The sequence below is a fragment of the Mus caroli genome, unplaced genomic scaffold (assembly GCF_978045245.1).
Source record: "Mus caroli unplaced genomic scaffold, Mus_caroli_1 scaffold_18, whole genome shotgun sequence".
Taxonomy (NCBI): Eukaryota; Metazoa; Chordata; class Mammalia; order Rodentia; family Muridae; genus Mus; species Mus caroli.
Window position 1 is genome coordinate 85,183,765 of NW_028227273.1, and position 26,898 is coordinate 85,210,662.

General features: G+C 42.0%; 1 protein-coding gene across 5 annotated transcripts in view; it reads left to right on the top strand.

Annotated features, from left to right (window-relative positions):
• Window positions 1-26,898, top strand: part of Prkn (parkin RBR E3 ubiquitin protein ligase) — a 1,247,011-nt gene that overhangs the window by 457,996 nt on the left and 762,117 nt on the right. For 4 of the 5 annotated variants that reach the window (XM_029471043.2, XM_021186389.3, XM_085832938.1 and 1 more), the window contains one exon: window positions 14,025-14,146. In XM_029471043.2, coding sequence (XP_029326903.1) covers window positions 14,025-14,146 — 122 coding nt within the window. The remainder of the gene's footprint in view (window positions 1-14,024; window positions 14,147-26,898) is intronic. The other variant, XM_021186390.3, reaches the window with a different exon arrangement.

Sequence of the window (26,898 nt, forward strand, 5' to 3'; positions counted from 1 at the left end):
CAAACTCAAAAAGACTCAGGAAAAAATACAACAAAATTAAGCTAAATTAAATCTTTTTATATGGGGTTAAAAAAATAAGTGAAAGAGAAAATATCTGACCAGATCATCAATAATTTCAATAGATCATCTGTAAGACTTTTGATGAACAGCTACAAGTCTTTTAAAAAACTATAAATTTATTTTTAGAAAAAAACACACACTTAATTTTAATACCTCATATTTTTCTACTTATTTCTGACATAAACAATGTTTCTTACTCAAATAAATGTAGTATGTGAATATTAATCATGGGGGTATATTTATTGACTCTATGTGTATATATACATGCTTAATATTATAACTATCGGGTCTTATCATAGAACAGAGTTTCTTACAGGCTTCCTATGGCATAAGTTTATGCCACAATTACTATAACAAGCCACATTTAACCTGAGTTTTAAAAATCATTGAGGATTTTCTTTTGATGTTCTGGTCTAATTTCCCAAAGCTTTCTTCCTGATATTCATATACAAACCAAAAAAAGAGCTTTATCTCATAGTAGGTTTTTACTGACATTAAAAATTATTGTGGTCCAACTTTGTTCTTTGGTTCAGCAGAAACTAGTTACACCAGGGAGTGGCCACTTATCAGGCCTCCCTGTCTGTGTGGTGGTTGTTGCTGCTGCTAAAAGGCATAATGGGGCTTTTGAGGGAGCATTTGTAGGATTATAACGAGCCACCAGATGGTTTAGACAGGTGATCAAGCCACAGGTCATTGCCTGAAAAAAGTCAGGCAAACTGGGTTGAAAATGGACTGTTTTCTGAAATTAGATCCTTTAATCAGTTAGGAAAATGCAGTTGGAAAAGCAAAGTAGCCTTCGTACAAGATGGTCACAGTAGGTCAGGGAGGCCCAGCATCACTGGTAGACCAGAATGCTGCTTGCCCTGCCGTCCATTGTTGTCGGCTTTGCCCATACACTCAGGGTTGACCATCAAAGGCTCAATCCCCAATGGCAAATGTAGAACAAACAATAATTTCAATAGTCTTAATACTGTTAAAATCAGACTCTGCCTTTTCCTAATGATGACAAAAGTGTGGCTGTTACAATGTAACCTTCCCGGCATGGTGCAGTTAAATGAAGATTTATAACCAATTTAGATTTAATTTTTTGACAACATTCATTTAGCATTGCCAAATAACAGAAGCTGGGAAACTTCTAGCTTTAGAATCCTGACACTGTAGAAATAATTATCCAACTGCATGTCATTTTAATGGGCCCAGCAGAACATACCTCATTATATTGTCACAGAGATTAAGTTATTTTGAGGTCAGTTTGTTGTGATTTCATCATTTGCAAAAGGACTTTGTCATACTCCAGTGTTAGTTTCAGAACTGGTGGCTTGATGATCTCTTCCCATAATATCGACCATTGCTACTCATGGCATCTATATAGCCTATATATTAACATGTATATGATATAAGGAGTTTAGCACCCTGAGAAAAAAGTAGGCAAAACCTCATCATTTTGCTTTTGATAGAAGAATCAGTTAAGGAAGTCTTTGGATGGGAACAGTGGCCTTAGGCATCATAGAAACAGTGTGCTGCTTTAGATGCTCTCAGCAGGCAGGAAGAACGTCGAGAAAAGTGAGCACTTAGAAACTTCAAAACAAGGATGTGCTACAGAACAAGTCACAAAACATAAAATTAGTCTCAGAGCAAAATATAAAACAAACACATGTAAAATGTTGTAATTAAGCAATTAATGAAGGATAAAAATATTATGAACAACTCAGGGAGTATCTGAGAGGTTAGCTATTCCTCAACAATGAAATGCCCATCACACCATTTATTTTTGTTATTGACTGTTTTACTGGTCAGAAATTATTTTTACATATATTTAACAAAAATCTACAAACTTAAAACTCTGCCGAGCTTATAGTCAACATTAATGAATATATCCCTTTAAACTAGTGTTTCTCAAATTCAGATAAACATTAGCCAGCAAAATATTTATATTTAAATTAATTAAATGCATGAACATTCATTCATTGTTTATACAAGGTATGGATTAGGTCCATAGCCGTGTGGCCAGCAGCGGCTTTAGTGGACAGCACAGGGAACACTTCCATACTCTGGAGCTGATGCTCAGCACTAGCAGAGAATGACTCTCTCGACACAACTCTTCCCCATGCAGGTCAGTTTTTCATAAACGTGGGGTAGATGCCTATATTCTAAAAACTTCTTTCCAAGTTCTATGTAAATGTCTGAGAGTAAAAGGTGTGCTGTATGAAGGCACAGATGAGCTTGGACCAGGAAGGAGCAGTAGAAAGGAGGCACACAGAAGTAAGGTTCGTGTAGCCCAGGCACTGAAATTCCTTTTTTTTTTTTTTGATTTTTAATATTTTTATTACATATTTTCCTCAATTACATTTCCAATGCTATCCCAAAAGTCCCCCATAGCGCCCCCCACTTCCCTACCCACCCATTCCCATTCTTTTGGCCCTGGCATTCCCCTATATTGGGGCATATAAAGTTTGCAAGTCCAATGGGCCTCTCTTTCCATTGATGGCCGACTAGGCCATCTTTCGATACATACGCAGCTAGAGACAAGAGCTCCGGGGTTCTGGTTAGTACATCATGTTGTTCCAACAATAGGGTTGCAGATCCCTTTAGCTCCTTGGGTACTTTCTCTAGCTTCTCCATTGGGAGCCCTGTGATACATCCAATAGCTGACTGTGAACATCCACTCCTGTGTTTGCTAGGCCCCGGCATCGTCTCACAAGAGACAGCTATATTTGGGTCCTTTCAGCAAAATCTTGCTAGTGTATGCAATGGTGTCAGCGTTTAGAAGCTGATTATGGGATGGATCCCTGGATACGGCAGTCTCTAGATGGTCCATCCTTTCATCACAGCTACGAACTTTGTCTCTGTAACTCCTTCCCTGGGTGTTTTGTTCCCAATTCTAAGAAGGTGCACAGTGTCCACACTTTGGTCTTCATTCTTCTTGAGTTTCATGAAATTCCTAAGCAGGTGAATTTCACTCACCAAGGAAAGTCCTTGAGAAAACATGTAAGGGACATGATGCAACCAATGGTTTACTTTAGGAAAGCTGCTTCAGGACTGGTAGGTTCTAGACAGTCTAAGGCAAGTGAGTCCTTAGCACCAGTCTAGAGAAGAAGGGCCAGGGAGTGACACAATGCTTACGTCAACTCACAGCTGTTGAAATAATTATACCCATCAAGCAACAGGTGGAAATGTCTATTTACCTACTTTTTAAAGAGCAGAGCAAAGAAGCTGTTTCATGATGTTAGCATCTGGTTTAGGAAGTAAGTCTTGAATTTTTATTATAACGGTACAAGTGGGTGGGCCTGGTATTGCTTTTAAAAATAGTTTTATGGGGCTGAAGAGATGGCTCACATGTTAAGAGCACTTGCTGCTCTTTCAGAGATTGGGGTTCAGTTCCCAGTACCTATACAATGGCTAAAAACTGTCTGTACCTCTAGTTCCAGGGGCTCTAACACCCTCTTCTGACCTACATGGGCAAGAGGCAGGCCTATAATGCATAGCCCTATACGTGTAGGCAAAACACATAAACATAAAATAATTTTTTTCATAAACTGAAAGATATGTTTATGAGTCTAAGAAAAATATTACTTACCTCAGCAGGCTAAAAATAGTAAAATCAGCCAGCTCTTCCTACATTCTTTTCTCAGATGCATGCAACATAGCAAACAGAGGTGTTTGTGTTTTTCTCTTTTGCTATCACTGTGCAGATGCAGTTTGGAATGCCGACATATTTTACTGAGCGAGAGAAAATGTGGATGAAGAAAAGATATATAAATGAGCAAGGCAAGAACATTTCCTTACATGGATGGTCAGCAGTTGATACACTGGCCATATAATTGAGGGGGTGGTATTTACATATAAGATATTTACATAGAAGATGCTTAGTGAAAGCATCTTCTCTCTCAGGCTTCCCTTTAAGCTAAGAGCCCTGGAGCCCAGGATGTCATGTCCACTCCCTGTAGCACCAAACTTTTGCTGCAGGAAAGTGAAGGGCTTTTAATAAGAAGAGATGCAATAAGGTTTCAGATGGCGATTCTTTTGGCAATGTGAATCTTGTCTTACTTGCCAGAGGAGTCGGGTAAAGGTGAAAAATCTCCTACCAGGCCTTGGCAGCTACTTCAGAAATCTAAAACCAGGCTTCTGGGAAGAAGATGAAAGAATTAATTTGGGAGTCAGGAGAACAAGAGCCGAATGAAGGCCATTATGGAGAGAAGGCGTATGCCATCCCTTAGCTTCTCAGCTATCTGAATTAACCAGAATTCTTGGGCACCCAGGATACTTCAAACTCAAGCATTCCAGAAAATGCAACTGAAAGATAGCTTGATACCACTGACAGCCAAAGGAGTCTGTATGTTCTGTTATCTCCACATCTCGACCCTCCTTCCTCCCATCCATGTGCCTGCTTGTTTCATCTGGGGCATTGAAGGCTTTTCTCAAGTTTCCTCAGACTGGGACCTCCATCTGATGACCATACATTGTGATACTTGAGGCCTGAAACAATGTACGAACAAGAGAAGATCCCTGCCTTGCATCACTGAGCTGAGCTGTGGACCTCACCTCTGACTGCCTATAAGGTCCTATGCATCTCAGAATTGAGGGTCCTAGAGAGAATTTGGAATCATGGCCACTGGAAGCCATACCAAGTCTGAAAGTGCTAGTCACAGAACTTTCCATACAAAGAGTCCACGATGAAATGCACACTCTTACCCGAGTCATTCAGTGTCTATCCTGTGAACGCCAGGTTTCTCCCCTGCTTTATATGCGTAGTGAATTCTCTTCATACCATATATCAGGCTCCAAGTCAGTTCGAGTGTTTTGGTGGGAAGCTTAGCTTTAGCCTTTGATGGCTCAGTGGTCACTCCAGCCCTCCATGTCAGTTTCATCCTCGGATTTTAAAACTGCTAAGGTGCCTCTTGTGTGGACAGGCATGGTTTCTCATCCACTAATGGAGTGTCCGGCAAAGGCACAGTGAGAGCCCTGTCAACACTTGTTGGTAATGTTACTGCTGAAGTTGTGTAGGTACTGATGGTCTTATTTTGATAGTGCTACCTGCTTCTCTGCAGGGATTGCCATCCTCCAAGCAACCAGGCTTTAGGCCGGTGGCGTTGACATCAGTTTAGAAAGCTGGTCACTTGAGCTATTTAGCTCAGGGGTAGCATGCTTGTCTACCGTGAATCATGTTGTGGGTGTAATTTTCTATTTTAATGTCCCTAAATCCAGTTTTCTTTTTCTAAAGGTGGTATGCAATATGCACTGACCTGCAAGTGTGCAGTGGGCTTTAAAAGCCAGGCACTGCTCTTGTCTAGGAAGTGCCTCATGGTAAGGGACACACAGGCAGGGTTATAAGTAGCTCAATCGAGTGACTTCCTGAGCTCTCTGGGTACTGAATCCCGAGAGCTTGCTGGACATCTCCAGTTTCTCAGGAATGGGATCTGTGAGTGAGCTCAGTATCTGTTCACCTGGCTCCGGATCCTTCTGAGTAGAAGGAAGTGGCAGTGATCAGGTCCATAGCCCGGGCAGCCCAATGAAATGCCTGGGAAAATGGGGGAGACCTGTTTGAAGCATGCCAGCCCCTACAGAGGTGGGGTGTCTTCCTGTGCTGTAGACATTTCAACCTTAAAGGACCTTAGAGGGGCAAGGGTTTAGATGAAGAAAGTGGGGACTCCTGAGCCAACTGTGATGTATAGCCAGATCTTTCCCTGGAAACACAGAGGCCTTTGAAGTCAGGACCCTTTTCCTGGAGTCCATGATCCTGTCATTTGTTTTCAGAAGAATGTGTCATTTACAATATCATTGCTTAACCCAGAAAACAGATCACTTCCCATTTTTCATATCATACCATACTTTTATAATTAATCACTGAGACACTAAAGAAAAACAATCTTTTAACAGGTAATAACATCTCAATATACCAAAGGCTTCCAAAATCAATACTAGGAAAGATAACCTTTATTAACATTATACATCTTGTCTTATCACTTGGCACAGGGGAACAAGATACTGAAAGCATTGAAACTTGATACCTGTTTAATGATAGCAGTAAAGTAGGATATATCATATCTAAAGTATTTATGCAAAATTCCGTGCATTGTCTGTTGCGGATGAACTCAGATGAGGAATTTGGGTGGATGAAGACTCATGCATTGGTTGCTGAAGTCTCTCATTAAGGCAGATTTGATTGCTCATTTACTTAATCGGTTTCTGTCTCTAATACTCAGAACATTTACAATAGGAGATTTAAATCAATTAATTTTGATAAATCTCATGTATCAAGAAAAGGATTGGCTTTTTTTTTTTTGTAAAAGTAAACAAAAAAATGTGTATCGACTCTGATGCCCTGCGACGGATTGCCATTTCTTGGGTCAATAGCCAGTTGGAAGGATGTGCACTGATCCTTAGAAAAAATGCTTAATTTTCCTCCATGGTAATTTCTGTGCCTGTATACCCCTGTCAACCACCAGTGGTAAAAGATGGTAATGGGGGGGTGTATGGGGGACTTTTGGGATAGCCTTGGAAATGTAATTGAGGAAAATACGTAATAAAAAAAAATATTAAAAAAAAAAGATGGTAATGGGAATTTCCATAAAAGCTCTAGCGTTAGTAAAAGAAGGAAAAAGGGATGGTGATGAGGGAGGATGGAAGCAGGAGCTGAGATGATGTTTGCAATCCCTGGCCTTAATGTGTATCTTCTAACCAGGATGAAAGCCCAGTTTCTAACAATTGTGAAGTCATTCCCCACAGTAGTTACTAAAAACTGCCCCTGAGTTGAAGTTGTTATCATCTGGCCAAGGAGGAGATGAGTTCTTTGGAATTAGGAAATGTCATATTCAAACCTGTGCTGCTGTCCTGTGAAATAACACTCATCCCAGGAGCTCCTGACTTTAGGTGTGAAACTATGGAGACTTAGTTATGAAACAGTACCTACTTTCAAAGGATACTCAGTAATTTGGAAGTTGGCCATTAAAGTAGAACTTTGAAACCTACTTTGAATCCACTTCAGTGAAGTCTTAATATCAGAATACAGTAGTTATATTATATGGACTTAATGTTTTAACTTTGTTTGCCTACTTGGGTGGACCCATATAACTGCTTCCTGTTTCTACCCTTTCTAAAAGAACAGTGCACTGACAACCCTCACATCATAAACAAAAATGACTTCAGTAAGGTGTAAATACATTCAAGAGTTTGCACAGGATTTGTATTCCGTAGCACTACTCCTGAAATGTAAAGGACTTGGCTAGGCATGAAGCAATAATAAAAGTAATTAGTGAAGAATTACACTCCAGCTATTTCTAAATCTTAGAGTAGGTTGAAGATGTAAATATTATGTAAGAATTATAAAATTGGGAAAAGAATGTCCTTGGACATAGGAGTGACTTGTTGTAGTGTGAAGAGCATAGTAAGTAAGAGGAGGCACTGGGTTAGAGCCTCTCAGGGTGTGCAACACAGAACTGCGACTCACCTGTATTGTTACTGTTAAGATCCTTACCACAGCCTGTGCACTGGTACTGTTACCATCTCGGTTTCAGTGATCAGAAGATGGCCATAGCAGCCTTATTTATAATAGCCAGAAGCTGGAAAGAACCCAGATGTCCCTTAACAGAGGAATGGATACAGAAAATGTGGTACCTTTATTCAATGGAGTACTACTCAGCTATTAAAAACAATGAAATTCTTAGGCAAATGGATGGATCTGGAGGATATCATCCTGAGTGAAGTAACCCAATCACAAAAGAACACACATGATATGCACTCACTAATAAGTGGATATTAGCCCAGAAACTTAGAATACCCAGGATATAATTTGCAAAACACATGGAACTCAAGAAGGAAGAACAAAGTGTGGACACTTTGTTACTTCTTAGAATGGGGAAACAACATATCCATGGAAGGAGTTACAGACACAAAGTTTGGAGCTGAGACAGAAGGAAGGACCATCCGGAGACTGCCCCACCCGGGGATCCATCCCATAAACAACCACCAAACCCAGACACTATTGCATATGCCAGCAAGATTTTGCTGACAGGATCCTGATGTAGCTGCCTCTTGTGAGGCTGTGCCAGTGCCTGGCAAATACAGAAGTGGATGCTCACAGTCATCTATTGGATGGAACACAGGACCCCCAATGGAGGAGCTAGAGAAAGTACCCAAGGAGGAACAACAATAGGAACTAACCAGTACCCCCACACACCGTGCAGAGCTTGTGTCTGTAGTTGCATATGAGGCAGAGGATGGCCTAGTAAGCCATCAATGGAAGGTGAGGCCCTTGGTCTTTCGAAGACTATATGCCCCAGTACAGAGGAATGCCAGGGCCAGGAAGCAGGGGTGGGTGGGTTGGGGAACAGGGCAGGGGGAGGGTATAGGGGGCTTTGGGGATAGCATGTGAAATGTAAATGAAGAAAAAATCTAATAAAAAAAAAAGAAGATGACTAGAAAGGCTCAGCAGACTGGCTCACAGTGGCAAGGTATGACTCAGGTTTAACATAGCTGTCCAAGCTCACCATTACCACCTCTGTAAGTCTACATAAACACATCTGGGGCTGTACATAGTTTCTTTTGGTACTGTGTATACAGTGATCAGTACTGTAAGTTGATCTAACTATGAATCCCAGCAGTTCCTGTACTAGATGAGTTTGCTGGCACTCATCCCTGGCCCATTTGTAGGAAGAAAAAGCATCTAAAGTGTGCTCTGCCTGGCTTTTTGCCTTATTTACATGAACATAGTCCTCAAATGATGCTTCACTCTACAGTTTTATCTTGGCATGGGAGATCTCTTTATTACTTTCCAAATGAATAATGAAAAAATAAATTGGCAACAACAACCAAACAGAAATCAAGCAAAGGCATCACATTTAATCAGCAGTTTTTGCCTCGCCAGAAGAAATCATCGTTCAGGTCCATTAATTAAAAACCCAAGCTGGAAAAACTTGAGAGTTAAGTTATAACTTCTTAAGGATAGAGTCTCCTTAGAGATCGCTAAGCCTATTTTAGCATTGGATGGCTGGTTATATAATTGGAGGTTGTTTATAATACAGCATCACCTTGGTCACTCCAGGGAATGGTGTTTGGGTTCCGTTGGCTTAGATAACTCAGTGGAGCTAGGTTGCAATGGGAGGCGTTGACATACTACTGCCTTCCCCAGTGAAGCTCATCTAGGTTAAACTTGAGAATTTGACTCTTGTGGGGAAATGGAAGCCAGTTGAAGCAGGTCTTGAATTCCTGATCCTCTGGCCTCCACACACCAAGAGCTGAGATTATGACCATAGGCCAACACACCTGGCTTGGATTTTGATCCTTAACATTTAATTATGCTAAAATCCTCTATAGCATTTTAATAATCATTATTTTCTGCTCACCACAAATCGTAGGTCTAAGTTGCTATTGGAGTCAGTTTTGCTGCTTTCAGGAGTTACATTCTAACATTTTTAAAGAACGTGGGGAGTTACTCTAAGAGTTTCTCTGACACAGAGACATTCTAAGCATTTGGTAATCACAGCAGCATGTTTTATTTTGCTGTTTGTCTTTATAAAGCCATACCTACAACTTTCATAGCATTGGAAGATATGGGGAAATCTAATGATCCCCACGAATACAGGTTTTTAACTAAGTTCAAAGTACTTCTCTTAGCTTTTGGACCATATAAAATGGAATGAAATTGGACAGAAAAAATGGACAGATAGACGACAACTGTGAATCAGTCTGAGCCTAGGGCCAATGGCATATACAGAAAGTGCCATGAGTCTTTAGGGACTGGAAAGAGGGAGACAGTCACCTCCCAAGACCATGAGGTAAGAGAGCCATGAGGAGAGCATCTTTTATCTCTTGAAGAGATGACTTCCCAGAGACTGCTACCTATGGTTCTCCAGAGGGAAGGTGTCCTAGTAAAATGAAGAAGTGTCTGTGTTTGACCTGCCAAGCAGAGCAGCTCCTCACTTGTGGTCTACCTGTGACTGAGAGGAGAGAGTCTACGTCCTGTGATGATTCCAGTGAGACATTATGCAGAGGATGTAAATCAGGAAGTCTCTACTGCATGGATTTAATATGGAACCACATTAGGCAAATGCTATCTATATTGTTCAGACTGGAATTGTCAATAACTTAAGGTCAGTATAGGGAAAAATAATTCTCTCTCCATGTTATGTATGGAGATTTATGCCAGACTTCAGTAGTAGTACTGATTTTGATCATGTTGCATAGTTTTAGTGCCTGGTTTATGAGACATATACTCAAAAACTGTGGTCAAGCCTTTTCTGAGGGACTACCACCCAGCCCTGTACCATCAAGATCCCTGACGCTGTCCAGTCATCTGTGCCTGGATCCCTGACATGGCTTAGGAATGTTTTTCCATGGGTATGGTCTGAAGAGACTTGTAGGGATTGTCAAGGACAGAGTCTACTCCCTGTGTGATCAGAGGATATGGCAAATGGAGTAGCTTGCAGATAATAGCTGGAAAATGCTAATAACTCTTCAGATGATTTTTAAGAAACAGCCATAAGGCTCCAGGCAGAAGTGGGCAAGAGAGAAGGAGCCATAACTACCAAGTGCCAGATAGTGTGGAAGAAGCTGGCCAAAGGCTGTGAAGAAGGACATCCCATGCTGAGACACCTGGGCCAGTTCTATGGCTTGGGACCAAGACAGTTGTTCAGAAGTGACAATACAAAGTCCCAACACTTTTGTGATCTTAGATACTGTTTCATGTAGCCATCGTATCTGTGGAAAGCAAAAGAAAGAGTTCTTGCGAGAATTTTCATTCCAGTTGGACATTGAGGATGCTGGTCAGATCGTAAGGTGGAGATTGTCCGTGGAAATGTAAGATGGTTGTGGAGTCACATGTGGTAGAAGTCAGAGCAGAGCAGGAAGAACAGCCTTGCTGGTCCTCTGGTGTGTAGCCTGGATCCACCCAGCTCTCTCTTTCCTCCAATTCCAACCTTTCTGTTCTCCTTTTCTTCTTCCAACTGTATTTTCATACTAGCAGTTCGGATGAGTAGGTGGACTCCTTGGTGTGTATTGACTTCTTTGCTTAGACTTGTCTGTCTGTGTCCCTGGTGAGGGAGTGAGACTTGCCAACAGCTACCCACCTGCGGCTTTTGAAGTGAAGTTTCTTTTAAAGTTTAACAAAATAAGAAAAAAACAATCCCTAGCCACATTTTCAATGCTCCATAGCCACAAGGAGATACTGGTCACATATTGTTTGCACGTGTGTCAATATGGCAGATGTAGGAAGGCCTCTAAGACAGCAGAATGTTGTTTAATGTTTTATACAATAATGTATTCATGTGGAATAAATACCTGTCTTATTAAAATGATTCTTTAGCTTTTAAGCCTATTATCCAAAAATATATTAAATATCACCCTCTCTCCTCCCAGTATACCCTCCCACAGGCTCTCCCTCCATCCCTCCCTTCCCTCCTCCTCTGAGAAGGGGAGGCCCCCAGCCCACCCCTGGGTATCACCACCCACTAGCACGCCAAGTCACTGTAGGACAAGGTGCATCCTCTCCCACTGAGGCCAGACAAGGCAGCCCAGTTAGGGGAAAGGGATCCATGGGCAGGCAACCCATTTAGGGACAGCCCCTGCTCCGGCTGTTGCTTCTTATGTGAAAGAGGACATGTTGTAAGCATAAGCCACTTCAGTTACTATGGCTATTGAAGGAGAGACCTGGGGATAAGGAGAGCAAAGGAGATTTAAGGTCCCGAATAAGGTGGAAGCAGGAGAAGTGCCTTAGTGACTGGAGGTGCCAAGTTCCTGCTAAAGGCTTTTGAGGTCTTTCACAGAATGACTGACTACGAGTTCCCGCTGTAGGCTCATCAGTCAGGCCAAATGGGAACCCTGCCCACCGTAAAGCATGTCACACTGCCAAAATGGTAGGAGGTCACTCTGAAAAGGGCTCTCATGATTCACCTGAAACCCCAGCCGCTTGGCTAAATGAAACCAACAGCTTGAAATGTGCCATGGCCGGCACTGTGCTGACCTTGGTCTCCGTTAGCCTGGCTACTAATTGGCTGGGTGTGGATAGCAAGGTATAATGGATTGCATGTCATCCTGCAGGATTCTGGGGCACCAAGATGGCATGCAGCATTTTGCGACAGGTTTCTCGAGGACTTAGTGAAAGTTGAGGCAGGCAGAAGTGGAAGGGAATAGCTTCCCCCCCCACCCCACCCCCACCATCCCCCATACATCATTAGCAGAGACAATGCCACAGACACTGCTGATGCTATAAGGGATGAGAGGAGTCTTCAGTTCCCAACAGGTCTTACTCTCCTCTCCCCACAGTGCCCTGACTGAGGCCCTGACTGAGGCCCTGACTGAGGCCCTGACTGACTCCCTTTTGGAGAGATTTTGCTTTCCTTCACTCATTTTTCCTGTATTTTTATTATTTAAGTTTCACAGGTGGATTATGAAAATTGTGGGACCCAATGTTTTCCTATTGTTGCTAAGGGTTAACAGTGAGGAAAGTTGACATCTTTCTTGGGGTTCCTTGATAAATTCTAACAGAGATGGAATAGGGTTCTTAGCACAGGTTAGAGTTGTCATGGTTCCTGTGACCTTCTGACAGTCAATCATTTATTGTGTTATAAACATTACTGTGACGTGAACTCATAGCTATGTGTTTCAATTCTGACCCTCATATATTTTATGTAACAATTAAATTTGCCGATAACCATGTGATATTCACAACTAGAATATCTTGCCCACAAAGGCACTAAAGCTACAGAGAGGTGTCAAAATAGATATTTAGCATCAACACAAACATGTATTTATAGTCTGTCTTGCCTTTCAAACTGACAGCTAAGTACTCATTGCCAAAGAGCAGCCATTATAGAATATATTACAAATGCATCAGGATGTCCCTTATTTTATCTTATATTTTAGAAAGTTCTGTCAGCTACAGAATCAAAGCCGAGTAAATAAACAGCGGGGACTTCTGCTGTCTGCTCATTGTCTCTATCCTGTTTTTAGTCAGCTGTATGCATTTGGACCACCAAAACCTTTCATTCATAGCCATGAAGAATGCATAGTCTTTCTAAATGTTTCTGACAAGATGATTAACATTATAAACACATGTGTCTCACCCCCAGAAACAATAGATAATGATCAAAAAAGAACCTATTAAGTTGGGAAAACTTAGAAATTTAGAAAGCACTTGTCATACCCTAAGAGCTTCTAGTCAGTTCTTTTCAGACACAAAAAGCATCAGATATCTGTAAAAGGTTCCCTTATTTTAAGGAATGGCACTTTGAGAATATTGACACTTGAGAGAAATTATTTGATTAGCTTGATCCCTTCATGTTTACCCGTTACACTTGCAAATACTGCGTTTGAATTGAAGTTGTCCAGCTAAAGAGACTGTTAACAGAATGCCAAGGTTGCACTTCAGCGCAGGCTGCAGGATCTGTTAAGCTCCGTAGGATTCAGGACTCTTATTTTATGTTACTGAGTTGGGGCAAGTGTTCCCTAGGAACCCGCAACTGTGGTCCGATCACTCAGGCCATGAGAGAAAGGCTGGCTTGGCTGTACAGATATGATTCTAAGAGGAAAAAGATCTTGAGTCTTTGCTGCTGTGTACAGAAGCATGAAATAGAATTCAGGGGCAGTGGCCTCCGAATTTTCCAGAGTCTCGGAATTGCCTGTCCTCTTCTCAGGCTTCAGCAGCGAGGAAGGCATTTAATTTCCCGGTGCTGCAAATGCTCTGGCCCAGCTCCTGGCTGCGGCGGCGGGGGGGGGGGGGGGCAGCCTGTTTACTTTGATGAGTAAGTCACAGGGCTGTTGGCATGACAAGAAGAGGACACTTTAACCCTTTTCAACATAAAACTACATTTTCTAAATCGTTATCTCCTCCTTGAAATATTCATTCTTCTAACTTCACAAAATGTCCCTGTGGAGTTAGTATGCAGCTTGCCTCTAAGAGACTTTTATAGATGGAGTCTTGGCTCAGTCTGGACTAGCACTGATTGGGTACTGTCTCTGGTTTCTCCCAGCAGTTAAACCCACCTACAACAGCTTTTTTGTCTACTGCAAAGGCCCCTGCCACAAGGTCCAGCCTGGAAAGCTCCGAGTTCAATGTGGCACCTGCAAACAAGCAACCCTCACCTTGGCCCAGGTAAGGAAGCAGGGGCAGTGTCCTCACAGGACTGCTCTTGCCCAGATTAATAAACGTCTCTGGGAGCCATCATTCCATGCTTCTGATCGAGTATGACTACACTGAAAGGAAGATGTTATTCTGGGTGGCTTGATTGCTGATGGCATGCAAATTTCATGCCCAATGTAGCTTTCCCTCTGGGTTGGGTTTTTGGTTTTTTGTTGTTGGTTTTGTTTGTTTTTTTTTCTGCTCTGTAAGTTTCTCTGGTGCACAGCTGTGTCCCCCGCTACATACACACACACACACACACACACACACACACCACCTTTTCTTTCTTTATTTCTCTCTCTCTCTCTCTCTCTCTCTCTCTCTCTCTCTCTCTCTCTCTCTCTCTCTCTTTCTTTCTTTCTTTCTTTCTTTCTTTCTTTCTTTCTTTCTTTCTTTTTTCTTTTAGCTCAGACCTGCAGAAAGACTGGCCCAAGCCTGTTTGCAGAAGTGATGTGTTCACCCTGATGGGAGTATTTTATAGAAGAGACTATGAAGTAACATCTTTGAGGTCTGAAAATGTGCCGAATTTGGATATGTGTGGTGGCAGCATGGCTGCTCATGTCAGAATACACCAGAGAGCTCATCCAGGAACAATGCACAGAGGTTGATCAATCGAGCTACAACCTACTGCTAATGATAATGAAATCCTGACATTTGAGGAGCCTGAGCATTTGCACTGAAAACAGTGGCCTCAAAGCACGCTCTGCCATGGCCTTCTGCTTTCCTTCCTACCACCCAGCACAGCGATGGTCTCATGGTTTTAAATCACTGGGGAACAAAAAATAGAAACACTAGCACACTGTATGACCCATGGTCGTCCTCTGACACTTGGATTCCACTGTTCATAAATAATGTTTGGTGGAACTCAGGCTACCTCCTCTGTACCTGATGCCTACAGCTGTGTGCACAGACATAGGCAGGATGGCGTGTACAGCCTGAAGTTTGCATCTGGAAGAAAGCTTGCCAACCTTTGATATAAAACACTAGGGCACCTGTTGTGTGGGTTCCATGCTACCTCAGTGGTGTTATAGATGGGAAGTGAAGGTGGAGGAAGCCCTGAGTGTGTAAAGTCCTGTGTGAAGGTGTGCTGTTGACATGAGTTCGCCATGCCAAGGACCCCCTTAGACTCATGGGAAAATGGCAAAGCTATCCCATGCATACAGTAAGGCTCATAGGAAGAGTAAAACCTCTCTCTGGTCCGTGTACAGATGTTGACAGTATATAGAAAATATCTACTGGTGTTGTCTTCTCCCTGGATATTTATGTCCTGAAGACTATGCCTCTACTGAGATTAACTATACATGTTTCCTTGATCCAGTTGTTTACGACAACCCTGCCTCCTGATTACATACATTCATCTATATGTAATGACCTCAATGACCTCCATTTTAGCTGTTCAATGTATATTATAAACACACGGAGCTTCTGCAGTCCTGCGGCTTCTCCATCAGAGAGCTCAGTCCACCCAATCTCAGCTTGTCCATGTGTCTTTGTGTCTCTGTGTTTTGTCTCTTCTTCATTCCCTCACTACCTCAGTCAACTCTGTCCCCAGAGCTGTGCGGGATGTGGCAGCAGACTGTGCTATGGATGTGGCCCTGGACAGTAGCATTTGGGACATCTGGTCACATAAAATCACCAAGGTCAAGAGAGTCAGGTGCTCAGCTATGCATAAGTGCTCCCAAACCTGCTAGAGACACCAGTGATGAGGGCCACTCAAAGTTCACTGTGCAGGCAATGGGGGGACAGGGCAAGTGCTGATCAATGATAATAGCAATGAATTATTTAAGACATTTAAAATTATCCCAAATAAAGGAGAAACAATGGTACATTGACTCCGACCTGTGTTTCCATTGTATCTGGGATGCAGTATCTTTATCTAAATAATGATATCCACTGAGAAGCTGTATCATTTCATCTGAAGCAATTGCCACGGACTCCTCTCTAGAGTTCTCACTGAACAGGGCTCCTGGCTGCAAGCATGTTGTGTGGCTCCAGCAGAAGTGTCCCTTCTACCTGCTCCCTCTTTTCTGTACTCAACCTGATGGCTTCCAGTGGTGGAGATGTCCTCACCTCCTGGGGAGCCTGAATTCGAGCAGGACCAGCAGCAATTGAACTCTTTTCATGCATTGCATCATTTATTTCATAGGAACACTCCAAGTTAAGTGCTATTAGTAATTCCAATTTTGATTTGAGAAAGCTGAGTCTTCAAGGGATCCAGTCATTCACCATGCAAACCAGAGCTTGGCAGCTGGGAGTTTTTACCTAGACTGTTTTGTCTAGACTAGTAAACTCTCAGGACAAGTTTCCTTTGTATGTGTGTGTGTGACATATATGGCACACACACACACACACACACAAAGGATCACACACACACACATTCGCACACACACACACACACATCATAGAAATCAGGAAGGTGATAAAAAGTGATACTAGGCCTGGGGTGGTATGGGAGGGGAGGATCTGTAGAGAGGTCCAGACTGTAGAATTAGTTAATAGTCTGCAAACTATGGAAGGGGACTCATTGCGGCTAAATGTTCTGTTTGTATGAATCAAGAGAATCAGAAACAGGCAGTTCCCTGTGTAACTTGTCATTTGAAATTGTGCTCTATGTGGGACAAACAGAGGACACAAATAAAACCCCCAACATAAACAATAGCAAATCCCTGTGGTATGTCTGTCTCAGTGTGCCCAAGCAAAGCAGAGCATGGCAGGTTCTGCATGGCATGTTGGTGCTAGATGCTGACCAGAGCCTGGATGAAGTAAGCAACCTGGAACAGTCAGACAGGCAGTCCGGTGCCCAGCTGAAAAACAACCATAGAGCCAGAATACCTGGGAATGTAGACAGTTCTGTGTGTCAACTTGGGGGCAGCCATTCACTGATATGACATTGTATATCTTTGGCTGTAGGGAGACTATGTCAGTATAAAGAATGCTGAGAACAGTATTCAAAACACATCTAAATATATCACCCCCTTATTGCCGTTATTCGCTCACCACTCATATACATACTTACCTACATGTGTATATGTGTATCTGCAAGTTGGTATGAGAATCTGGGCTTAGCAGAATCCTTCCAGAGAAGCAAAAGCTCTCTCTACCTCACCGGTTCAGAGGCAGCTGGGTTCCTCTTGTGAGTGGCAGTCTCAGCCGACATCCCAGCACTCTGTTCTCCAGGACCGTTCCTGGGAGCGATGGCGTGTGAGTCTCACCCCACGGCTGTCCCCAGGACTGAGATTTCCCCATTCTCACCATTGTTTTGTTCTCCTTATGCTGCTCATCATCCCTCATGTGCTTTGTGTGGTCAGGTGGCCTGTCACTCTGTTTCCCACTTTATCCTAATCAGCTCTCCCTGTGTCTGACCCCATAGCACAGCACAAAGCGGGTCACATTGAAGGGTACATCCTTTTCTTGAGATTCCACACATTGACTTCATAGATCATAGAAACCCTATCTGGCATCTTAGAATCTATCGGCCTCTTCGGTTATGATGTGCTTGCAGTGGGCTAGTTAGTTTCCTTCCTTGGGGTTTTCCATCTGTAATTTCCTCTGATTTTTACGACACATTTACAAAGTAGGATGTGTCTAACAAAGAGACTTCATGAGGCTAAGCAAGACCCCAGTGTCACACTTTATCTAATACTGGAACCGGGAGTTAAAAACCTTCTCTACTCTGACCACAGCCCTGGCCTTTCCTAGGGTAGACTGCTTCCTGTGCAAACGCATCATATGCAGTCTGTTATTTAACCACTTTCTACATACTAAATGATCACTGAAAACACCTATGGAAAATATTCTTCGGGATTTAGAGAAAATGGAAACAGCATAATTGAAAGAGGTTCCTCTTCACCCATATTTCACATGTAGCGTAACTGGTCCGTAGCAGAGGAGATCGGATTGGATGCTTCCGATTTGTGATTGTAGACACTGGAGCTGCTGCTTAGTCTGCAAGCTCCACTGTGGCACTGATGGAGCAGGTGCTGTGTGTTGTGACAAGGAGGATGACTTCAATAAATAATAGTCACCTATTAGGTTTCATTTTTCCAATTCTTTACAAAAAATATCAGCGGTTGCACACGTCTTCTGTTTATAAAAATAAGAAGCATGAGATCACATGCAAGTGACAAATTGTGATAAATTAGTGTGTGGTTCATTTGAGAATATCTGGGGAGGTATTATATTTTAGAGGAGAAAAAAAATGATTCATCTTAGCCACCTGAGTTACTTTTGAATATATGATTTCATTTCTCTTGTCTAGAGAACTCTATCTGCAAAGAGCTGTGTGTGTGCCTCAAGCATATCTTTGTGGTCACCTCTACATATTGTGTTGTTATTAGAGACGCATTAATAATGCTAGTATCTTCTCTACTCTACTTACATCGAGCACATAGCAGCACTGAGACTTACACATTTAATATGCCGCCCCCGACACACTGACAAAGAAGATGGACATTAGCCACTTCTGTCCTGAAGGGAAATTGGAGTCTGAGGTTTTGACATGACCTTGCAAGTGAGTTGAGAATCAACTCACACACCAGGTTCTCTACCATTTCCAAATCAAAATATCCTTTTCATTTCACGGTGACCTTGACCAGAGTTTCAACTAGATGGAGATACCCTTTAGAAATGTGAGTACTGGCTGGAAAATAGTGAACACAGCTGATTGGAAAAACATGGCAGGCATTCAATTTTTCAACTACTCTTTCAAAGATTACCCACTTGGGGCCATGCAGGAATGAGACAGGGGTGAGCCCGGCAGGGGTTGCTCTGTGCATTGCGATTGTTTCTGATTGTATTTTTGAGCAGTTAAATGGGTAATTTAAAGTGACTCTTGCCACTGGCTCAAAGATTTCCCTAGGACCTGATGGAGTCAACCAAAGCATTCTCAGGGACATTATGACCTTTAACACTTTGCCTGGACTGATGACTTCAGCTATAAGTAGCTGCTGGTGGAGAGAGCTCTGTTGTTCCAAAGGATGATCTGGACTCCCTGTGGGCTGTGTGTCACTAATCCTGATGGATCCACTTTCCTTTGTTAGTGAAGCACCAGATCCACTCTCAGTACTGCCCACATTCCTCAAGCAAAAGACTAAGCCATTGTATGATGGGAAGAAACAGACTCATCTAATTAGAAATAAGCTTCAAATACGCAAAAGCTTATTTATAGAGTCAAGTCATTGTCGCCAGTCATACTTGGAGGATGGAGTACATGCAGCCAAGAGCTGAGAGAGGGAACATGTACACACATGTTCCCTTGGAGTAGTTGCTCAGAGCAAAGTCCACTCAAACCTTAGTTTCTGATTAAAGCTACACATGGAAAATCTCACTGGTGCCCACTCCAGGCTGCAGGTTGCCAGCATTACCCACCACTTGCATCTCTTCGTTTGCACTCAGTTTGTTAGTCTTAAAATTAATCAGAAGCCAGGAGATTACTACAGCCAGGAAGTTTGGATAATATTTCCCCCACAATCACTATAATTACTTTATCTCAAAAAGAACTTTATCTTTGCCACCCTAATGAGATAGTCTGCCTCAGAATAGCATTAAAGCTAAAAGGTTTCTGATGAGAAATGGTGCAATAAATAGAAAAAGATGTAAAATGCCTGGCATGATGGATTTTGTTTAAAATTGGTTTATAGATTAGGCAAAATTTATGTGAGGAAATTTATTAAGAAATATAGTTTAAATGTATAATCATTCTTAAACTTAATATTTGCTGCAGATTAATTGTTGGTCAGGAGTCTCCTTGCCTGAGACGTGCACACATCTTTGGAAAGAATTATAGGCTGGGGTTATATCTAAGCTCACTTTCTTTCTCCACCTTCAACATCAGACATTATTGCCCCAGAATGCAATTCTCTTGTCATGTTGGCGTCAGACATGTCTTAGGTTCTAGAGTGCAAAAAAGATGCTCTGCATTCAACCACATACTTCCTGAAGTCTATGATGTATGTTGTGTGCACCCGAGTGACAACTATGCCTGGCAGCTATGCCCACATCCCTGTGGGCGCAGTGTTTGCCAGGAGGCCTACATAAAAGAGCTCTGTGTGTGGCTTCATCTCCTGGCAGCTCAGCACTCAAGCCAGGGAACACATGCAGCCCTCATGTGTCTACAGAGCAGAGGCCGAGTCAGTGCTGGGCTCACCTCAGCCTCTCAACCCACAGTTTTTTCTGCCTGAGTTTTCTCATTCCTCAGTGTGCTTCTGCCCTGTGATTTTCCCAGCTCAGCCGGTTTAGTTTTGCTCTCCATGGTGCTGAACTGGTCTACTTACTGACATCTTGAGGAAAAATTACAAGACGAAGAATACATGGTGTCCCAGGAGTTCTGAAAATCTCAGAGCACATTGTTCATGACATCATATACACATACATGTGTGTGCATATTTATATAGACATGTATGTATGCATGTATGTAGCCACTTAGAAGCTTTATCAAGAACTGGGAAAATAGGAATAGATCTATAGTGCAGTGGGCTAATTTATTTGTTCTTTGCTTAAGAAGTAAATTACTTCAAACTTCACTGGGGAAACAAACAGAATTTAGCAGTCTTGTCTTGGACTATAGTAGATCTTTTGTCAATGTTTTTTTTTTTTTTTTTTTTTTTAAAGCCAAGGGTATTACCCCACAATAATAAACTGTGGGAGATTAAGGAGTCACACTGAAAATGCTCTTCCTGAGTTAAGCAGGGTGTTCTGCTCCAGACCGAGATCTGTCCGAGCATTGTTTACAGAAGTCTTTGTACTTCCGCGTGCAAGCCTTTCCCACCTGGGAATATCAAGCTCCCTGCATAAATGTGTCATTAAAGCAGATGGGAAGTGGAGAGGTTAATTGCCTTTACTCGGGTCACACAGTGAGAAGGAAACCAAACTGAGAATGAATTCTGGGGAAATGAAACGTAAGTCTGCACCGACAGCACCTGCATTGAGTTCCATGAGCTTTCTTAGCAGGGCGCAGGGAGACCTGAGACCTAACTTGCAGCCTCTTCCTGAAGACTTAGTCTTATCCGACTGCACTTCCTGAAGCAGATCAAGATTCAGGTACAGGATAAGAGGTGAAACATGGGGAGCTCCTTCAGTGCAGTGAGAAAAGGCTCATATATTTAGAGAAATAAAACCATGGAAAGGGGGAACAGTCAGATTGGGAATTTTTAAATGACTATCCAGCCAAGTTGCTCTGCTTTAATGTGTGTCATACCAATGAAACCAGAACCACAGAAACCAGACCACACAAATCTCTGAATATCATTACCATCATACCATCATGTATTTATGTGTTTGAACTAAGGGTTCTCCCAAACAGTATCAAATAATTATATTTCTGGTTAGCGTCAGAATTACGCTAGATTTTTTTCTGCACTATAAATCATCAGTTGGCAGGGAGAATTTCATATTCATCTAGAAAGCCGTTCTAATAACTATGTACTGACCTACTTGCCTATGAAGTGCCCTGCAATTAAAATAATCAGGCATGGCCAGAATTGAAAACTGGCATCATCAATTTAGAGACACACAACTCTCCCCTTCCCCATGAAAATCATGAAAACCCAGGCCACTATTTAAAATAGTTTTGGTGAAGGCCAGCATAAACAAGTGTCATATAACCTACAGATTGGACAGTGTCGCTGTAAGCAGATAAACTTTCCATAAATCCATGCAATGGGAATAAAATTCAAGCTCCTGGGATTAGAGTGTGACCAAAAGTCTAAAACAGACCTTGTTCCTCAGGTATCCCTGTATTCATTCACCACAAGATTCAGTTCCAAAAGTGTGGGAGCCTACCTCGACCACCTCTGTACCTCACATAGTACAGAACACATAGTATGCAGTCATGATACAGACAGTCCACAAAAACTTGATCAAAGGCTTCATAGTCACTACTTGCCTTGGCTTATCAATAATCTTTGATCAGAAATGGTTTTTGTAGTTATCCTATCTAAATCCCTAGTCCTGATAGAACAGTTTTGGTTGCATGGTTTTGCTAGCTGGACATATGATAGAGAACTCTCACCTCTTCTTCAATCCCCCAGACTTTCACTGTTCTCTATAACAACTTTCTCTGTCCCCCCCCCCCTTGTTTTCAAGGACATCTTGGGCAGAATGGAACATGATCTTGGCATAGCTCTTCCACATTCTTCATTGGGAGCACTCAATATGTCTTTTGTTTAGATTAAGCTTGGGAACACAGCCTGAAGCCAGCATGTCTGTCCAGTACCTCACCTCTCAGAGCTTCTGGGATATGTCCCAAACCAGACCTGAGCTCGACGACCATGCTTGATGTGTCTGCCCTATAACAGCTGTACCGTGCTCTCTCAGTCATCCTAAGAAGTTTTTTCCCCTTTGATTTAAAATGCAGTGGGTTTCCTATTGTAGGATAAGCCATCTCTAGTAAGGCAATTTTTTTATACACACTGGTTGGTAAGAGTTTTATAATTTGCACCATGTTCCTGGCAAGCTGTGTAAGGGAATTGTCTGCACATTTCCCTAGCTTTTTCTATGATCTTAAAATTGCTCTAAAAATTCAAGTCTATTCCAAATTATAGAGCATGTTTCAGATTTGTGATTTGCATATAGAACCCAGACTTCCCTTGCTTGTTAATATCTATTGCATTTGGTGCTCCAACTGACACTTGAAATGTAATAATCTGTTATATAAGCTAAGTCTGTAGACCATTTAAGAGTTAAAGGCTGTTTTTATTCTCAACATCTTTATTGATATGCTAATCGTGTGAATTTGGAATGATGGGTATCACGGTGGTCATTATATTACCTGAGAAAAGTATATGCGATTCTAAGATGGGCAAGGGTTCCTAGAGGGGCATCATTATCCTTAGCATGCCACACTTCCTATGCTCCCTGAGGCACTTAGAATATTTTAGATGTGCAGGATCACTGCCGTCCTTTCCTTATAAGATGTTCTTCTATTTCCTTTGATTTATGTTTTGGAGCTCCCATCTTTGCTGGGGCCAGGGATGCCACCGACATGTTCTTTGCTTAATGTCATGTTAGAGCTGTTCCAACCATCTATTAAATTCCATCTCAGAGTATGGAGATAATAAAAGCTGAAAATGAGCTGAAATGTTGGACCTCTGATAACACAGAGCTGCTGTTCTTTAGACTAAGTTATATGCAGTAGTCATTCCTAGGGATAGAAGGCTTTTCAAATAGCATATCCTGAAGGACACAGGGAATACTGGGCTCTCAGTATCCTAACATGAGTGCTGTCCCCTTCTTATTGTTTGTTTAGAAGACAGAGAAAACTTTTCATAGTGACTTGGATACGTTTTAATTTAGACCAGTATGCTCAGCCATGAGGTTTTATTTCCTTTACTTAGAAAACTATAATTTTCCAGAGACTGGAGATGAATTGCTCTTGGTACTTAGTTCCGTATTTAATTCCAGTGTGTTGCTTCCTAGGAAAAGTTTTTAAGTTATCCAGTACAACTTAAAATTTAGTGAGCACTCATTTTCAAATGAGTGTGTGTTATATTGAGCCTGGAAATTTTGGATGAGCTCAGAAAAAAATCTATAACACTGGAAAATATAGTTTAGGTGAAATATATTAAATTAATATCACAAATTGAGGAAAATGCCAATTTATGTGTTCAGAAGCAGGGCCCAATATGAATTTCACAACAAAACCAATTTCACCTTTATTGAATGAGGTTGTGATAAGGCCAGGAAAAGCAGAAGACCTAGGTGGACAGTGGTGCTCTTTTAATCACAAGCTATGTGTAAGTTTTGAAATAAATGTTTCATTTAGGAGACAGAACTGATACCATTAGCAAATAGGGGGAATTGGTTTTCTTCCAGTTTCTTGGAGATTTACAGATGAGTCCTGTTGAGATCCATCAATTCTGAGTGTCCACAGCACGTAAGAATCTGGGGCAAGGGGTGTCAGGATGGAAGAAGGGTGGCAGAAGAGTGAGGCCAGCTCAAAGCGGGCGATTCCGGAAGGCTGAGCAGGGGTGAGCTGGAGCTAGTCCTGCTTATTGCTTTCCTGGGTAAAGCTAGTGTTTTCAGCCAGACTATTTTGTTGTTGAGTGTTTGGTCTGACTGGCTAGAAGGGTGAAGCAGAAGGCCTTAGGGGCATGCATTAATTAGTACAACTTGCTGCGTGGCTGAGCTGCCCAGCATGGCAGCCACTAACCACACATAGCTCCTAAGATTTTAATAAGTTTAAAGTAAAGGAAACTTTCAGCTCCCCAGCCACTGCAGCCATAGGTCACAGTTCCAGAGAATCTTGTGAGTTGTGGCTAGTACATTAATTATTCCAAGCCCAGCATCATGGAAAACATGCTAGGAATCCACAGGATTAGGGAACACTGGTTTGATCTGTTGGGTAGACCTATCTATCTGTACTTTATTAATTCTAAGAACATTTTCTTAACACTAAGCAGACAGAAGACTAGGAAAAGAAAAGAGGTGAGTGACTTGGCCAACACAAAAATGAAGAGTGTGGTGGGTGCTGAAGATGGGAGTACACAGTGCAGTACATCCAATATCAGCAAAACTTGATAGTTAATGAGTCCAGTGGTTAGAAATGAGGCATTGCCTTGGGCACTCAGCCAGCCGTGACAGGGTCTGTCTGACACCATAATCAGGGTTGTTGTTTTGACAGGTCTTTGCATTGCCCCATGTTGAGCCTCTGAACACTAAACTGGCAAGTAAGGATTTTGGATCTTGTAAGACCGAAGCTTTCATCGGTCATTCCTGCCCATACTGAAGCAGGAAATGGGCTGGATTTCTAATCAAGCATATCACACTGAGCTATGTCCACAATGATTTGGAGAAAGGTTTTAGACATGGAAAATCCCATAGGCCTTGTGAGGACCCCAAAGGTCTTGTGAGGACCTTTCACTCAACATCCACAGAGTAGTAATTCAATGCTGCCAGAACAGAAGATCCTGAAAGGCCTGAGCTAGCCAGGTGTGTCCTGTGTGCATTCCTTATCCTTAGGAACTATGTCAGGTCACTTTGGCTGCAGCCTTAGTTTGTGGCAGAAGTCCAGATTATCCATAGGATCTTATTAGCTCTCCCTCCCGATGGTTTTGCGGCTGAATAAGAGCAGGCTGCTTGAGATCTTTAGTGAGTGAACATTCTATGCTTCTTCTCAGTATTTAAAAGTCTCATGCAGTGTTGGGTGTATAGGCATAAAACCTCATCTTCCTGGAAACTTCTGATTGTAGAAAATGCTATTTTGCCATGAAAGTAGATGTACATAAGACCAATGCTCTTGAAATACTTCCTTTACTAATTCTTTCTCCAATTTTGGAGAAAACCATTCATATTAGGTTTTCAAATAGTTGAAGAAATTATCAAAAATGACATAAATAATAGGTTTTTAAACATGGGTGTAGTTTTTAGTAGTCTTTGTTTTTGCATACTTTCAAGTGATACAATAATATCACACTACAAATTAAATTTAAGACAAATAACATTTTGAGTTAAAATTGCTTAAGTCTTCCTTTGGATGATTGTAATTTACATGACATAATCCCTAGCTTCCCTGTGACTTCATGCAAGAGATACAAGGCACATTTGCCTGCACAGTTTCCCAATAGAATTAGAGACTCGCCACATCTGAGAGGAAAATAGCATCCAAGTTGCAAGAATCCTTCATTGGCCAGCCTCCCTGGGCTGCCTAGGAGGCAAGTGCTGAAACTTTTCTTCCAGACATGTCAAGACATGTGGATATCCCCTGAGTTGCCTCCTAAATCCATGGCTACTCCACACCTCCTGCGAGCCATGCTATTCTGAGGCAAAGACTGTGATAGAGAAATTTAGGAATACAGGGATAAAGCACACATGAGTATCTCTCAGACACATACAAACAATAGATGTACTAGGACCATGACTGGCACTGGATTGCAGTTTTGGTATATAAGTGTCTTCAAGGACTAGGACGCATTTGGTGATGTCCTTTCATGGCTTACCAGATTCCAGAAAATGTCCCAAAGCTTGCAGGATGACAGATGTAGCAAAAAACTTTTTAGCACAGACGATGCATTGAAAGCAATGTCCTGGAGCATGAAAGGTGTGGAACATTAAGAGAGAAAGACACTGACTGGGCCATGAAGGCAATAGGTGGGTTGGGAGCCCTGCTGTGGGGCAAGCTGTCGACTTTCTCAGTGTTGCATTTTTCTGTCAACTCGAATGTTGGTTTCTTCTATAAAGGCAAGAAGCCTGGGATCAGTCACCAGATTACATACATTGTGCTTGGGTTTGGGAATCCTAGACTCTAGATGTTCAAGTTGAGATACAAGAAAACAGCCACATATTCCTATACACACACTTCTAAGATTTAACTATGTGTTCTGGTGAAAAAATGAAATCCTTCTATGTTCCTTGTAAGCTCTTCACTCTTCCAGAAAGGCTGTAGTGAGACTGGATCTAGAGGAAGTACCACTCCTCCAGCTGAGACCCTGGTGCGTGGAAAGCAATGTTTCTATTCTATTTGTTAGGTTGGGGCTTGGTGGTGTTTCTAAATACAACACTTTTCCCAGTTACCCAGTTCTTACTGGAGCAGATGTCATTACGATTTTAAGTCTAGTGGCTGAACTCTGAGCATCTTCCATCTCTAAAGACTATAGCTTAGTGTATTTGTAACAATCAGTTAGGATTGCCATATCATGAATACAGCAAGTAACAACTCTAAGCTGCCCTGGTATAGGCTAGAAACCAGTGGACTGGAAGAAAATACAGAAAGACGACACATTTTGCATGTG